Source organism: Guillardia theta, assembly GCF_000315625.1.
Source record: "Guillardia theta CCMP2712 unplaced genomic scaffold GUITHscaffold_11, whole genome shotgun sequence".
NCBI lineage: Eukaryota > Cryptophyceae > Pyrenomonadales > Geminigeraceae > Guillardia > Guillardia theta.
In genome coordinates this window covers 555,486-569,259 of record NW_005434663.1, presented here as the reverse complement: position 1 = coordinate 569,259, position 13,774 = coordinate 555,486, and the positions used below count along the sequence as shown (strand labels likewise).

The following is a 13,774-nucleotide window of genomic DNA, read 5'->3' as shown; positions in this document are numbered from 1 at the left end:
GTGTGGAGTGCAGTAGAGTGATGGCGAAATGAGCGGAGAGCAAGAGGAGAGGGGAGTGAAAGGGAATGCATGGCAAGGGAGAGTGCGTGCATGCAGGAAAGCGAGCAGCAAGCTGCATGAACTGCAAATTACATTTGGCAATGAATGTGAACCGAGGGATGAAGGAAAGGAATTACAATGCTAGGAGGAACAAGAGGAGAGGGAGAAGTTCAAGAGGCAAACTGGAGGGGCAAGCTCAAGCTGGTTAGATGCTATAAGGTTTACTTGAAGAATACAGCGCTCGAAACCGAAGACCTCGCCATCGATCATCGGATAGATCCGCCGGATCTACTTGCTGCAAGGATTTGCAGTCTTTTATGTTCCTGTGAAAGAGATCAAACAACTCACAACAAGGGCACAGGGCTTGACATCACCTTCTGCAGCTTGCTGTAAGCTTTTTCCTTCTCCTTCAGTCTGCTTTCCAGCTCGTCAACCAGATTGTTTCCATTCTCAGAGTGCGATGAGCTTCTTGTCAGCTCCATCGTCCTCAGCCTCCCCCTCAGCTCTTCGTTTTCTCTCTCTGCCTCCGAGAGCTGGCTCCTGAACTTCTCCTTCTCCTCGTGCAGCCTCTCGACCTCCATCTCATACTCTCGGAGCTCTTGGATCGCTTGCTTCTTGTCCATCTCTAGTTGCGACTGATGCTTCTCAGCATCTTTCTGCGAGCGGATCTTCTGTTCCTTGTCCTGAGTTTCTCCTTGTAGCGACTCGTTCTCGAGTTTCAGCTTGTCTCGCTCCGTTGTGATCTTGGCCAGAGAAGCCTCGAGCTTCGATATCCTGCTCGTGTACTCCTCCTCCTTCTTGCTTCCTCTGTACCAAGTTTTGACCACCGAATGGCTCCCTCGCTCCGAAGTATCTGCTGAGCTGCTGGCTGCCTGACGCTTCAGCAGGGCGAGCTCCTCGTGCATCTGCGAGAACAGGTTGGAGTATCTCTCCTTCTCCCGATCCAGCGCCGCTCGGATGATCGAGACGTCCTTGTGCAGTTCCTCGTTCTCGTGCAAGAGGTCCCCGTTGGAGCTCCTGTCGCGCTGTTGTGCCGCATGCTTCATCTCCAGGTCCCTCACGATGGTTTCATGCTTCGCTCGCTCCCGTTCAAGCGCGTCTGCAGCTCGGGATCGCTCTTCAGCCAGAGCTTTCTTGAACTTCCTCCTCTCAGCATCTATGAGCTCGTGCAGCGAGCTTGACCCCTCCCTGCTGGACCCGCCGTTGTCGGAGAATGACTCGATCTTGTACGCCTGGAGCTCCTTTTCCAGAAGCTCCTTCTCCCTCCTCAAGTCCTCAATCTCTTTATCCTTCTTCTGAGTCTGCTCCTCGAACTTCTCATGCTGAAGCATCGATCCCCTCACGAGCTGCTGGGCTGATGCGAGTTGTTCTTCCAGCCTCTTCTGTGAAGGCCCAGCGTTGTCAACGATGTACTGCAAATTCCTCAGTTTCTCCGTTTTCTTGTCGAGTTCCTCCCTCATCCTTTGAAGGGCAGTGTGCGAGGACTCTAACGACGTCTCGTTCATGAGGGAAATTTCTTGAATCCTTTCCATCAACCTGGCATTTTCTGTTTTCAGCCCGGAGATCTGTCTCTCCTTACTTTCTAGTTCACGACGAACCGGTTCAGGGAATTGAGAAGTTCTTTTTGACATGGAACCTTGCTGATCGAACAAGGGGATTCCGCTTGACCCTGACGAGGTGAAGATGGGGGAGGTAATCCAGGCATCCGACCTTCCCTCCGACTCATTCTCCCTTGTCGTGTCATTCTCCCTTGTCATATCCAGCAAGCGCTTGGTCTGCAGTGGAGGATGCGCACTGACCCACAGGGCCGCAAGGCTTCCGCCAGCATTAGAGCTTTTCTGAGCTGACATCGTGGAGTTCTTCGACCGCCTCCCCTTCCCTTCGAGCTGGGTCTTGGTAAGAGCTGCATCGTTCAACGGCGTCGCTCCTTGCTGTGCCCAGTCCTTTCGAACCGGAGTGGAAAAGGCAGTGTCGGTGAGCCTGCTGCTGGTGCTGCTCTGATGCTCCAGCTCATCAGGGCGCGAGCTGTGGTAGGAGAGCTTCACGTTCAGAGTGGAAGGGATCCCAGAAAACTGTCTCTCATTGCCATTCTTATCCAGGAGGTGAAGATTGCTCTCCGACGATGTGCCAGGGGAGAAGTTTCGAATCTTGCAGAATCCAACAAGCTCAGAGCTAGACGCTGGGCTGTCCGAGAAAATTGAAAACACCAGAGTTACAGAGTTACCATTAAGCGAAGAACGCTGAGAGGAAAATTGACGGGATTTGTCCAATGCATACATGTCATGAAGGACAAAACTTTCGTTCCAGAGTGGATTGAGAGTCTTCCGCTGGATGATGGTTGTATACTGCGCGAAGCCTGGCTGCAGACGGAGGGCAAAGTAATTTTCTTCAGACTCGGAACAATCCGACAAGATCGACACACAACAGTAAGGGTCGTAGAGACCAGTATCCGTGGTCGGTGAGGTTGGCAACCCATCAGCAGATATCACTTCAAACTTCATGACAAAATTCCGAGAGTCATTGTTCAAACTGGGCGTGTGATTCGGGGGAGCGACGGGGCCTTCTTTCAATTGAAACACCACAACCACTTGGGAGCCTACTGGCCCCTTGAGCATTTGAATGACCTCAGTCAGATTCTTCTCTTTCACCCTCATGCCATCGATTGAGTAGAGGATGTCTCCTACTGAAATTTGATTGCTGCGAGCTGCAGGGGAGTCCGGGACCAAGCTCTCGACCACGAACGGAGCGCGTTGATTAGCTTTCTTGGCTGACAAGTTTAAACCGATCCCAATTCGCTGTTCTGGAAGAACGACCTGACCTTTGGCTGATTCTCGTATGAGGACAAGTCGTTTGCCCCTCCTTTTTCCTCCTAAACTCTGATTGTCACCAGCAGAATCTTGAGCTAAAGGTGCCAGAGGTTCTTTCGGAGGTTCGAAAAGCACCTTTGATGATAAGGGAGATGTGTCAGGAGATTTTTGAACGGCATTCGACGACGATGCAACAGAATTCTGAACCATGACAGTTGCTGGTCCTGCGCTATTGTTGATAAATCCATTGCTGTTTGCATTCGAGGCCGCGTGCTGCATGCTTGGCGGCACGTTCATTTGCGGCGCAGGAATACTTGGTTCGGGAGGCAACGCTTTTCCAGCAGGAGTATCCGGTTGTGGCATGTTGGGTACCGGATACTGCCAAGAGGGCTGCATCCCTTCGACGTTCGGAGGCATCTGTTGCATTTGAGGCCAGTTGTAAAAGATGTTTGGAGGGAATGTGGAGACATACTGTTGTGCTTGAAACGGATTAGTGGGGAAGGGAAATGGACCGAAAGGTTGCGAGGGGTGGAGCATTGTAGGAGTGAGGGGATAAGGATAATTTTGAGGTTGACCTGGGAAGAAATATCCATTCTGAGGATTGGTTTGAGCATTTGCATTCGGCTCGCGACTATCTTGAGCTTGATTGCCAGGCTGTGCTGAAGGCTGAGGAGATTGCGGAATCTGTTGAGAAGACGATGAACTGCTGTCTTTTCGAGGCAGCTCCTGATTGTTACTCTTTGGTGGATCTATTTCTTGCAGAAACTGCTGTACAGACACATTGTGAACGACTGGATGCTTCGGAGATTTTTCAGGTGAACTGAACGACTCATTGGCATCTGTTGCTTGGGTAGTCATTGTTTCCTGAATGGATTCAAGTCATGTTTAGAGGAAGTATAGATTCAATAATTACCTGCTTCGGAGGAGCAGCAGGTAACTGCAACGGTGGAATGTTGGGAGATTCTGAGTATAAAGTTAATGTCTTCCAAAGGAACAGTGAGTCATCAAAAACAACCTGCTGTCACTGCTGGAAAATTGCTTTCAAGCAATGGTGAAGGATTATTGATGTCAACATTTGACTCCATGGTCTCATTCATCGTTTCAGGGATGTTATGCAGCGGTGTACTTGGACTTCCGATTCTACTCCCAGGGGGCGACTTGCTTCCAGAGTTTTCTTCATAATTCATGGTTTCAATTTCAAGGACTACCCGAGAGCCAGGCTGACCTTTCACCCTCCGAATTATATCCGTCGCCGGCATGTTATTGACCTGAACATGGTCGACGCTGATCAGAATGTCGCCTGCTTTGATCTTTCCGCTCCTTGCGGCACTTCCAGTTGGAGCAAGGGTTGATATGACCTGGGATCCATCCGGCTGCATCTCAAATGAAAACCCTACCCCCGCCAGACCATCAGGCGCCGGAGCCATGCCAGGCAGAGGCGCCCGTGTGAGCTCCAAGACAAGTCGTTTAGAGTTCCGGTGGCTCGCAACTCTGGCCGCGGTATCATCAGGTCGAGAAATTGGGGGAGTATCTTGACTAGAACGAAGCTGCTTGTTGTCATGAACATTCTTTGATTCTTCATTTGCACTAGAACCTTTGTCTGGCGAGGTGACCCCTGCATGTTCGAGTGCTTTTTCAAACATCTGCTTTGCTGCTTGCTGCTCTGCCAAAGATTTTCCTTGCATGAAATGCTGACCAAGATTTCGGTAACCTTCAATGATCCTATCTGTGTCACCATTGCGAAGTGCAATCTCAAGCGATTTCTTCAATCGTGCAAACCTCTGGTCTCGAGTTTCAACTGCGTTGCCGGTATCGTTTGCACCGTTCTTTGAACCGGATTCAGCACCTTCATTCGGAGTCGATTCCTGGCCTTGGAGGCGTTTCAATTCCTCTGCTTGGAAATCTACTGCAGATCTCTCCTTGTAAACATTAGGTGATGGTGATGAAGCTTTTGATCCTGAATTCTTCTTCTGGCTCGACCTTCGTCCAAATATGTTCATCGTATCTGAGGTCTTCCTTAACAGATGATGGTTAAAGTATAACGCTGGCTTCTTGCATCAACCGCCTGCCTTCTTCTTACACCCCCACGCCTTTCATTCACTGGATCCTCGTCTCTTGCATGCTCCCTTCCTCTGCCTCTTGCACACCACAGCACTCACGCCATGCCGCCTCTCGCCTTGCGATGACCAAGATACCCCTACACCCCGGTCCCGACTGCTCTGTTCCTACCCCACCTTCGTCATTTGAATGCTCTTTTTCAATCCCTCCTGCCTACCCCCTTCAATGCCACCCAGAAGTACCCCACTTCTACCTATGAAAAGAACCACCCCTTCTTTCCGCCACCCCATGTTCGTTAGAGTACCCCCTGCTTTCCTGTAGCTACCGTTCAAGTTACCATGATCCCCATGCACTACACACACCCCTCTGTTTCAAGTGCTCAAGAGGGGTCCATGACTACCCCTCAGAACTCATAACCCGCGGAAGATGGATGACCAAAATGCCGGAATGGCGGTAAGAAAGCAGGTCAGAATGGCGGAGAGTAGAGTAGGGGTCGATTGAGGACGAAACGAGAGGGGGAACAAGGGACGCAATTTATCAGGTTGATTATGATACATCAGGACGAGAGCGATTTAGAAGCATCTCATCGAGAAGAGAGTCTCGGAGTTGAGTTTCCAAGGAAGGAAGGCCGTCTTCCAGCAGCTATCCTGCATGTGATTGCGATCGAGAGGAAGAGAGCTACCAAAGTTTACAGGAGAGGGTTGAACCACGCTTCTGTCCGAGTCTTCAGGCTGAAGGCATGCTCGCGAGCATTCTTTGAGTGGAAAGTTCTCGTATTCATGAAGAAAAGTATGGCGGCGCTCCCGGCTCAGGGACCGGATCTCTACCACATTTCTCATCAGATTTTCAGTCTGGTTGCAGACGCTCAAAGTATTCTGTCCGGGTTCGCTGAAGGCATACACAAAGAATCCTCTCTTGTTGAGAACTCACTCTCCAGCTCTTATGATCGGACCATGTACTTTCAAGTGAACACACCAGACATGCATTCAAGCATGAGCAAGAATGAGTCTTTGTTGGGAGGTATCCATAGAACCTTCGACCCCATAGTGCGGAAGGAGATCTCAGAAGAGAACTCGCAGCCCTTGCTTGATGATCTCCACGAAGATTTCTTCACGCGTGATGTCAAGGGATACCATCCCAATCAAAGCAACAGGAGCATTTCTCAGATGGACATGCATTGCATCGAGGGAGATCTTATGTACATCATATTTCAGCTGACGGATTGTAAGGACCTTGTGAAATTTGTGACCGAAAGTATTTCATTCTGTCACTCTGCTGACCTGCACGAGAATGATCTGAGGCATCAAGTTGTTCAAAGAAAGGATGAAAAGACATATTTCTCTCTTGCAACTCCTCCGAATTTGAGCCATATCCAGGGTTCACTTCATCCTGATAATGCAGTTCTCAGTGATGATAAGACAATATCAAGGACAGCCCAGGATTTCGACAGGACCCAAACCGATGTCGATCAAATGACCGAAAGTCAATTCAGATTCTTCATGACTGAGATTGAACGCAAGGATAGGGAAATAATAGGGCTTCAGAATAATTTGAGAGCGAAAGAAGACAGGATAAGATTGTTAAATGAAGAGATTCAGAGGACAAAGGAAGTCATGAATGGGAAGAATGTCTTCTTTACAAAAAAGCTTGAAGCCATGAAACTGGAAATTTCCAAGCAAGCCGAAAAACTGATGCAAAAGTATGAGGAAATAGAAGTTTTCAATCAAGCTCTGAAAGCAGAAGAGAACAATTCAAGGTCTATACAAAGTATGCTAGAGGAAGCTTTACAAAATACAGCGAATCTTGAAAGAAAAATGAAGGAAGACAACGCAAAAGCTTCGAAAGCTGTACAAGATCTCAATAGTAGGTTGGAAGAAGAAAAGAGGAAGGTGAGGGAAATGATGTCCAATCTCATAGTAGAGCGCGAAGTGAGTTTTCGAAGCATCATGCTCTGTAGAAAGGCTGCTGAGGAAATATCGCTGCTCATGGGGGAGCTCATGGACGTGGACAATCTCTGCTGTAATATCAAGCGGGAGATCTCAAAGGACCAAGAGAAACTGGAGGTGTTGAGTGACGTGTCCGGATCAGTCTTCGAACAACTCGAGAGACTTGAATGGTCGATGGATAAGTTCTCCACTAGAATCAGCGGTATGCGATCAAGAGAAAAAATGAAGGACTTGGAAAGAGGATCATTGAAGCTTCGAATTGATCACCAATTGGCCTCGCTGCATGAGAAAGATTCACAAATAATGGCTTTGTTACAAGATTTGAGCTCAAGCAAAGCTCAGATAGAGAAGATGAGTGTTGCAAAGGAAGAAGAGTTGGAAGGGTTATGGAGAGCACATCGCAGACTGGAAGACGAACATACAGACTTGAGAAATCGACTGGCTGGAGTGCAGAAGGAAAGAGATGCGTTTCGAGACGACGTGCAACGTTTGCAAAGTGACAGACTGACATTCGAGCAAGAGCTTGAAGAGAAAAACAGGAAAATGAACCAACTTTCATCAATGATTCGTGATAAATCATCAATCGAAGATAGAGAAAGAACTTCATTCGAGTATAAACGCCGAAGTCTAGCAGAAGCGTGCTCTAAGCTACAAAGAAATAGCAATGAAGCAGTGCGAAGATCAAAACAACTGGAGTTTCAAAACGCAGTGCTGGAAACTGCTATTAAAACGTCTACTAGAGACTGGGGTTCAGAATCAGTTGTTATTCTCATGCATATTCCAAAGGCGAACAATCTAAGCTCGTACGATGGGATATCTCACATCAAGAAGAGGATCGAATCGATTCTGTATGAATTCTTGCCGGCAAGACCAGAAAGCTTCAAGATATCAGAATTCGCCTGGGACAGCCACACGCCTACAGACGAAATCCCTCTAGTCGAATCTAGATTTCATGACCTTGTGATGCTGAAGCTATCTGTTACTTCTATGCAGTCTTCTGTCGAATCTAAATTCTTCACAGATGATTTTAAAAACAGGTGTACAACTAATGCAATATTGAGAGCTCCTTTGTAATTTTCTTCAGGTTTCTGCAAAGTATCAAAGTTCGAAATAGCTCTCTTCATCAAGCTTTCAGAAACAATCGGATGAGACTGATTGGTTGCTTCCTGCAAGTCAACGGCTTGGACTACGGCTTCAAGTTCTCGAGCATTCTTGAAAGAATAGCGATAAGCCACGATCTAGGCTTGGCCATCTTCCTGACCGAGGTAAGATTGTCACTAGAACATCTAGGCCAGGACTCTGACTCATTTGGTGATCCAAGAGCGGGTCTTACTCTGTCTCGTACATTCGAGAGGACAGCGTCGCAGGTTCGTACGGAAGCATCCAAGTCAGCGACACTGTGGTGGCGATTGACGGGGTTTCGTTACGTGGGAAGCATGTAAGCTCAAGCCGTATCTCTCAGCGTGTGAGTCTTTCTTGCAGGTTGATGCAGTGAAGAAGATGATGCAAGGAAAACCTGAAACGCCCTTAACGCTTGAGATCCGGCGAGCTGGACAGGAGGTGCTCGAGAGAGTTTAGTATGATGTGAGTGTGTGACCTCGTTGGCAGGAAGGGGAGAAGACGGATTCGATAGTGCTCCTACGACCGTCACCAGAGAAGGTGAAGGATTCCTCATCTTCACCTCTAGTCGATTCATCATGATGTAGCTCGTGCAGTCCGAAGACTCTGAATTGAGGTCCATACTGCAGCAAGAGAGCTGCAGCTGGAGCATTTCCCAAGTGCAGGAGTGGACAGGAGTCATGTAGGAGACAACATTATGAAGGATTACAGGATTAAACATAACAAGCTCTCAGCTATGGGCCGTCATTTCTTTGAGAAGGAACCACATCTCCCTCACTGTCTTCTGCTTCACCTGGTACAACAAGTGATGAGACATTTCTCTTCTTCACCTTGAGGGCTACCTGTAGAATCTGTTGCAGTTTGCTATTTCGCTGTCTTACTCTGTATATCTCTCTGCATGCTGTGGTAAGAGCAAGAGGAGGCCCCTCGATGGTGCTTTACCGATGATGCCAGTGGCTATCACTCTCCTGGCTCGTAGCGGGTGTCTTTCCTTCTTGCTGTCTCGACGGTCAACCGTTTCGAACTCTCTCTATCCGTGTACTCTACCATGTTCTCCCAGCTCCTGTTCTCCGCAGCCTGCAAGGGTCGTCAACTTTGATACAACATGTCGATTCCAATCACTTGTAAGTCTTTCAGCAGTCTTGAGATGGCTTCATCCTTGTTCCTTCTTACTTCCTTGAGTGCCTACAGTGCAGTCAAGCAATCTGCTTCCTCCATCAACTTGAGTAAACTTGGTTCTCTCGTTGCAACTGCTCTATTAACCTCCTTTGCTCTTCCATCTTCGTCATCAGATTTTCAACCTGAGTAGTTCATCACGAGATATAGCAAATCGTCAGTAGAACCTCGGGCGAATCATGGTTTTTGTCCGCCTCAGTGTCAAGAAACTGGACACTTGAACGCTTCATACGACTTGGACTGTGAATCTCGTGATCTTCGTTCTGCGAACAAAATCTACATCAGCAGCCCAATGGTTTCATCACCACCAACCATTCTGTCTCGTTCATCCCGCGAGGAATCTGAGCAGGTACATCAGATCAAACATTCATATCAACTCCTCACTTCACCTTGAACATCTTCTACCGCGTTCATTCGCAACCGAGTTGCAAACGCGAGGCCAAAATACCACACCTAGCAACGCCCTTACAATGCTCCCAATCTCCTCAGATGCGGCACTTGAAAGTCTAGCGAGGTTGGAGCGACAATGTCCAGTTTTCCTGACCACTGGAAGTCATTTCCAGTGTCTTGATACTCATCGGCTCTACCTCCGTCATGAATGATCGTGAAACTTGAGTCAGTAGGATTATCGGTGAGCTGTCAACATACGTTCAAGGACGGCGAAACAACCACTCTCCATCTCTTCCCAGAGGGTTTCAAGCTCTCCTACCTGATCTGGACCAGCACCCAACGGGACGATGTCGATGATCCTCTCCAACAGAAGCGAGTCCCCCGTCATTCCTTCAACGCCCCCGCCTGATTTGACGTGTCATAGATCCCAAATCGTTGCGCGACCAATCGACCGAGGTCTTGTTCGTCAAAGTCCCAGTTGAGGGACTTGCATTCTTTATCCAGCCAGAACCAGCAGAGCTGTTTCCAAGGGTGAGGGCTCCACCAGGCTGAAGCTGGAGAGGTCCTGACCTGCAGTCCATCTTCGCGCCAGAGCAAAAGGGACGCCCCTTCCTGAAGTCATGACATGTTCAGGGCCGAGCGTTTCTTCACTCCCTCACTTCATCGCTCCTGCTCTCAACTCAAGCTCGCCAATCACCTGCATATGAAGTATGTAGCTTCGCAGCCTGATGAAATTATCCAGCTCTGATCCCACTTCCTGAAATTCGTATGTGAGCAGCTCCTTCGGTGGGCCTTCCGTGAATGGCACACGATACCGACCTCTAAGTCCTGAATCTGATTATCCACAGATCTGCTGTACTCTGAACTTGACGTTCAGAGCAAACTCATATCCGTCCACCATGGGTCTCACCTGATCCATCAGCATTGGACTCACTGTCGGATACCACGTAGCCGCTGAGGAAAAAAGAAAACAATTCACAAGTGCAGAAAGACGTTGTCGACAGCTCTCATACAGACCTGACAGTATCCAAACGCTTATGTAAATCCTCGATCTGTGCCTGCAAGTTCGATGCCCTCGTTTCTGCTCTTATCTGCGTCGAGAACAGACAGTCAGCCAATCGTCGTAGTCCACCATCTCTTTTAACCTTCTCCAAGTGTAGCTCATTTAGCAACCTAACAACTTCCCTGTCGGACATGAAGTTCTCCGTGCCTTGAAAGCACAAGATCAGCAACAAAAACCCCGGGAAAGATCGCATTCATCTCAGTCAGAGATCCAGCGTATGCTCACTTGCAGGTCGAGGAATCCTCGATGGTATCGGAGAAGCCATGGATTCCTGTCATCAGTAAGCAAACCATGCAAAGAGATGTAGTGATTCGGGTTAAGGCACATAGACTTCATAACCCTTTTACCCTCGAATGGTTCTGCTCCCCTCCCTTGCACTTAGCAAGCATCGCTCTTGCTCCCTTCAGTGCTGAGCTCTCTTGATTCCCACATGGCTCAGCCACCCTCATCCTATGTCTTCATCTCCTCATCTCCTCATCTCCTCGTCTCCCTTCTTTGCATCTCCGTCCCTCCCCTTCCTCTTCGTCCTCTTGCTGATCGTACGACTGGGGAACCTCATTTTCGGGAAGGGCAGCGGGCACAGCGGGCATAGCCCGATTTCTCGAGGTGGGCCCGGCAGTTGTTGCTTCCCATAGACCGTTTTGACACGTTATATGCAAAGGAAAGTAACGGATGTTGCATCAATTGCGTCAGTTGGAATTGCGCAATGCACTTGGGTTCTGAGCAGGCGGGTGAGGAGAAACGATGGGGACACGTACCTATGGTAAGAAGAGGATGAGAGGCAGAGGACGATGTTAGGAAGGAACTTGCAACGCGACGATCGGACCTGGGAGGTGCGATGAAGGCGCAGAGCGGACCCCTGGTGGGATGGTTGGTTTGAAGGCACAGGGGAAGGAAACTCGGAGCGAGGAGAGACATGAGGCTGGAATTGATTCAAGAGGGCTGGCACGTGGTAATGCACTTCATTAGACTTGGAGAAAGGGACAGTCGGCCTGGGCTCCGAAAGATTGCCGACGAGGGCACGGGATTCAAAAGTTGACGAAGAGCGCTCGCCAGGAGTTTGAGATTGCCCCCCGGCGATCAGAGCTGGCCGGATGCGCAAACATTCTGACATGGATGTCGATTTCAATTGGTTTGCGGACGAGGATACACCAGAATCTCTCGCGTCGAGAGCGTTCGAATGCAACGAGCTGCTCAAGGTGGCCGTCGGGCAGGTCGAGAAGGATCTCCTTGAAGCAGCGTCTGCCATCTGCGGCAGTAAGAACATGCATCCTTCCTCCTTGGAGTTCGAGCTTGCCTCCAAGTTGGCCACGATGGACAGACCGAGTCAAAGGAAGGATCCTGAGAAGCTGCTGCGCATCGCTCAGTCGCAGTTCGAACAGTCTAGGTTGGGAGAAGCATGCTCAAGCCTGCATTGCGCCGTCATGGTCATGGAGGAGAGGGAGCGGAGCCTTGACACGTCCCTTGATTCCAGTGTTTCTCTACCTGGGAGCTCAGACGCGATGTCTGGCAATACGAAGCTCTCTTTGAACGCCCTGCAGAACATGCTGGTACAGACGTTGACAAAGTCCCTGCTGGATGCCATGAATGAGAAGAATGTCACACAGATGAAGAAGGCTGTTGAAAACCTCTGCCTTTTACTTCCACAGCTGCAGGTTGCCACAACGGTGGGACAGCAGTTCTGGCTGAAGATCAAACATCTTTTTGATAGACAGTCGCTGGCTGAAATCAGCTCGATGTGCAAGACAGTCGAAGTTGACGCGACAAATATCCTTGATTCCTTCACTTCTCTTCACCTCAAAGTGACGTGGAAAGAGATTGTAGAGGAGGCGACCATCACTCCTCTCTGCAATTTCATCGCAGAGCTCGTCCGAGGCATCAGTTTTCCGCTATTGATGACGACGACACAGAACCTCGCGTCATCGATTTTCAAGGCATCTTCTGACAGCGGTATGTCTGCAAGCGATTGTTGGAAAGTTTCTCCACGATTAAAACTTGACATCAGGAAGACTGATCGACATTCAGGACGTCATTCTCAGTCTGTGGAAGCAACAGGTTTTGGTGTCCCGTGTGGATTTGATGTGAGCAGTTGACGGCATGGCAGCGATTGTGGGTGCGTTCGAAGATTGTCAATCTGCTGAGTGAGCAGTTCCGTGATCTGACGATGAACGACAAACTCGAGGCTGCGGAAGAAAACAAAGCTGAGAGTTCAGATTCGATCAAGGGTCAAATATATGAGGGCCCCTTCGATACCCCTCAAGGGAACCAGGAAGAATTTGCCTTGTACTGCAAGGTGTGATTTGTTGGGTGGTGTATTGACGACTTTGAGTGAAGATGGTTTGTGGCAGAGAGCGTCCCCAAGATGTCTCAACGTTGTTCAGAGCATCTTGTCAATCTGTCCTCGTCATGGGTTGTTGCCGGTCGAAGATTACTACCTTGAGTTTACCAAACAATTGAGGTGCACTGTTGAACCGTCTCTTTCTCCTCCTTTTGGCTGTCTTACGGTGGCTCCGCCCTTCAGGATCAATTTACAGGCATACCTCATCAGCTTAGAAACGAGCATGGCAGAGGCCATGCATGACGGAATCAAATGTGCATACCGAGCAGCAGCCAACACAACTCTGATCCATTTTGCATTGGGAATGGTAGATCTTGAACTAGTGTACTCTCCTGAATGCCTAAAATCGTGCAGATCTCAGAAGAAAGCTACAACAGCCAAGACAGCGGGGAGGGGGCGGAGCAAAGAAAGCAGATGAATTCGTGCTTTGCCCTCGTGAATGCTTTTCTCTCAAAGATGTTTCAATGCATGGTGAGCTTCAAGATATTCCTCTTGTGTTCTGTCTGGATCGGAAATTCTTTGCGTCTCTAAGACATGCTTCATGTAGATCACGTACCATGTTCAAAACTGTAAGGATGTCTATTTCAATTCTATAATTGCAAGCAAGTGGAAACAAGGGCAGTTTCTCAAGAGGGATACGGCCGTGGCCAGCCATGGTTGGAACGTTCGGTCCTCTATCCTTCTTGTTTCTGACTCGGTCGCTTCCAGGCCTGTTGCTGTGGAATCTCTACTCGAAGCATTTCCTGCACGATCTCAAGGAATTCTTTGCGAACTCCACCGCAGACCTTGTCTTTGGGGTATGCACAGGGGAACACCTCATCGTTTGATTGAAGTGCGC

At 49.0% G+C, this 13,774-nt stretch overlaps 4 protein-coding genes across 4 annotated transcripts; 2 read left to right on the top strand and 2 right to left on the bottom strand.

Annotated features, from left to right (window-relative positions):
• Positions 1 to 246: 246 nt before the first annotated feature.
• On the bottom strand, positions 247 to 1,105 carry GUITHDRAFT_150933 (hypothetical protein). Its single transcript, XM_005838455.1, has 2 exons — positions 414 to 1,105; positions 247 to 362 (listed from the first exon to the last, which is right to left on the bottom strand). The coding sequence occupies exons 1-2, from the start codon at positions 1,083 to 1,085 to the stop codon at positions 306 to 308; spliced, it is 729 nt and encodes a 242-aa protein (XP_005838512.1). The 5' UTR covers positions 1,086 to 1,105; the 3' UTR covers positions 247 to 305.
• Positions 1,106 to 5,330: 4,225 nt separating this feature from the next.
• Positions 5,331 to 8,655, top strand: GUITHDRAFT_102794 (hypothetical protein; the record flags this gene model as incomplete). Its single annotated transcript, XM_005838454.1, has 7 exons — positions 5,331 to 5,357; positions 5,465 to 7,887; positions 7,935 to 8,115; positions 8,172 to 8,288; positions 8,333 to 8,410; positions 8,459 to 8,509; positions 8,557 to 8,655. The coding sequence occupies 7 exons, from the start codon at positions 5,331 to 5,333 to the stop codon at positions 8,653 to 8,655; spliced, it is 2,976 nt and encodes a 991-aa protein (XP_005838511.1).
• Positions 8,656 to 8,929: 274 nt separating this feature from the next.
• On the bottom strand, positions 8,930 to 10,863 carry GUITHDRAFT_134442 (hypothetical protein; the record flags this gene model as incomplete). The annotated part of the gene is made up of 16 exons (XM_005838453.1): positions 8,930 to 9,046; positions 9,092 to 9,154; positions 9,202 to 9,270; positions 9,313 to 9,408; positions 9,451 to 9,486; positions 9,530 to 9,598; positions 9,644 to 9,781; positions 9,855 to 9,940; positions 9,988 to 10,054; positions 10,106 to 10,147; positions 10,233 to 10,292; positions 10,355 to 10,395; positions 10,446 to 10,489; positions 10,553 to 10,626; positions 10,681 to 10,745; positions 10,824 to 10,863. The coding sequence occupies 16 exons, from the start codon at positions 10,861 to 10,863 to the stop codon at positions 8,930 to 8,932; spliced, it is 1,107 nt and encodes a 368-aa protein (XP_005838510.1).
• A 477-nt stretch (positions 10,864 to 11,340) lies between these two features.
• GUITHDRAFT_161550 (hypothetical protein) lies at positions 11,341 to 13,354 on the top strand (the record flags this gene model as incomplete). Its single annotated transcript, XM_005838452.1, has 4 exons — positions 11,341 to 12,548; positions 12,604 to 12,653; positions 12,703 to 12,891; positions 12,947 to 13,354. Exons 1-4 carry the CDS (start codon positions 11,693 to 11,695, stop codon positions 13,352 to 13,354), a joined length of 1,503 nt encoding a protein of 500 aa, XP_005838509.1. The 5' UTR covers positions 11,341 to 11,692.
• Positions 13,355 to 13,774: the final 420 nt, after the last annotated feature.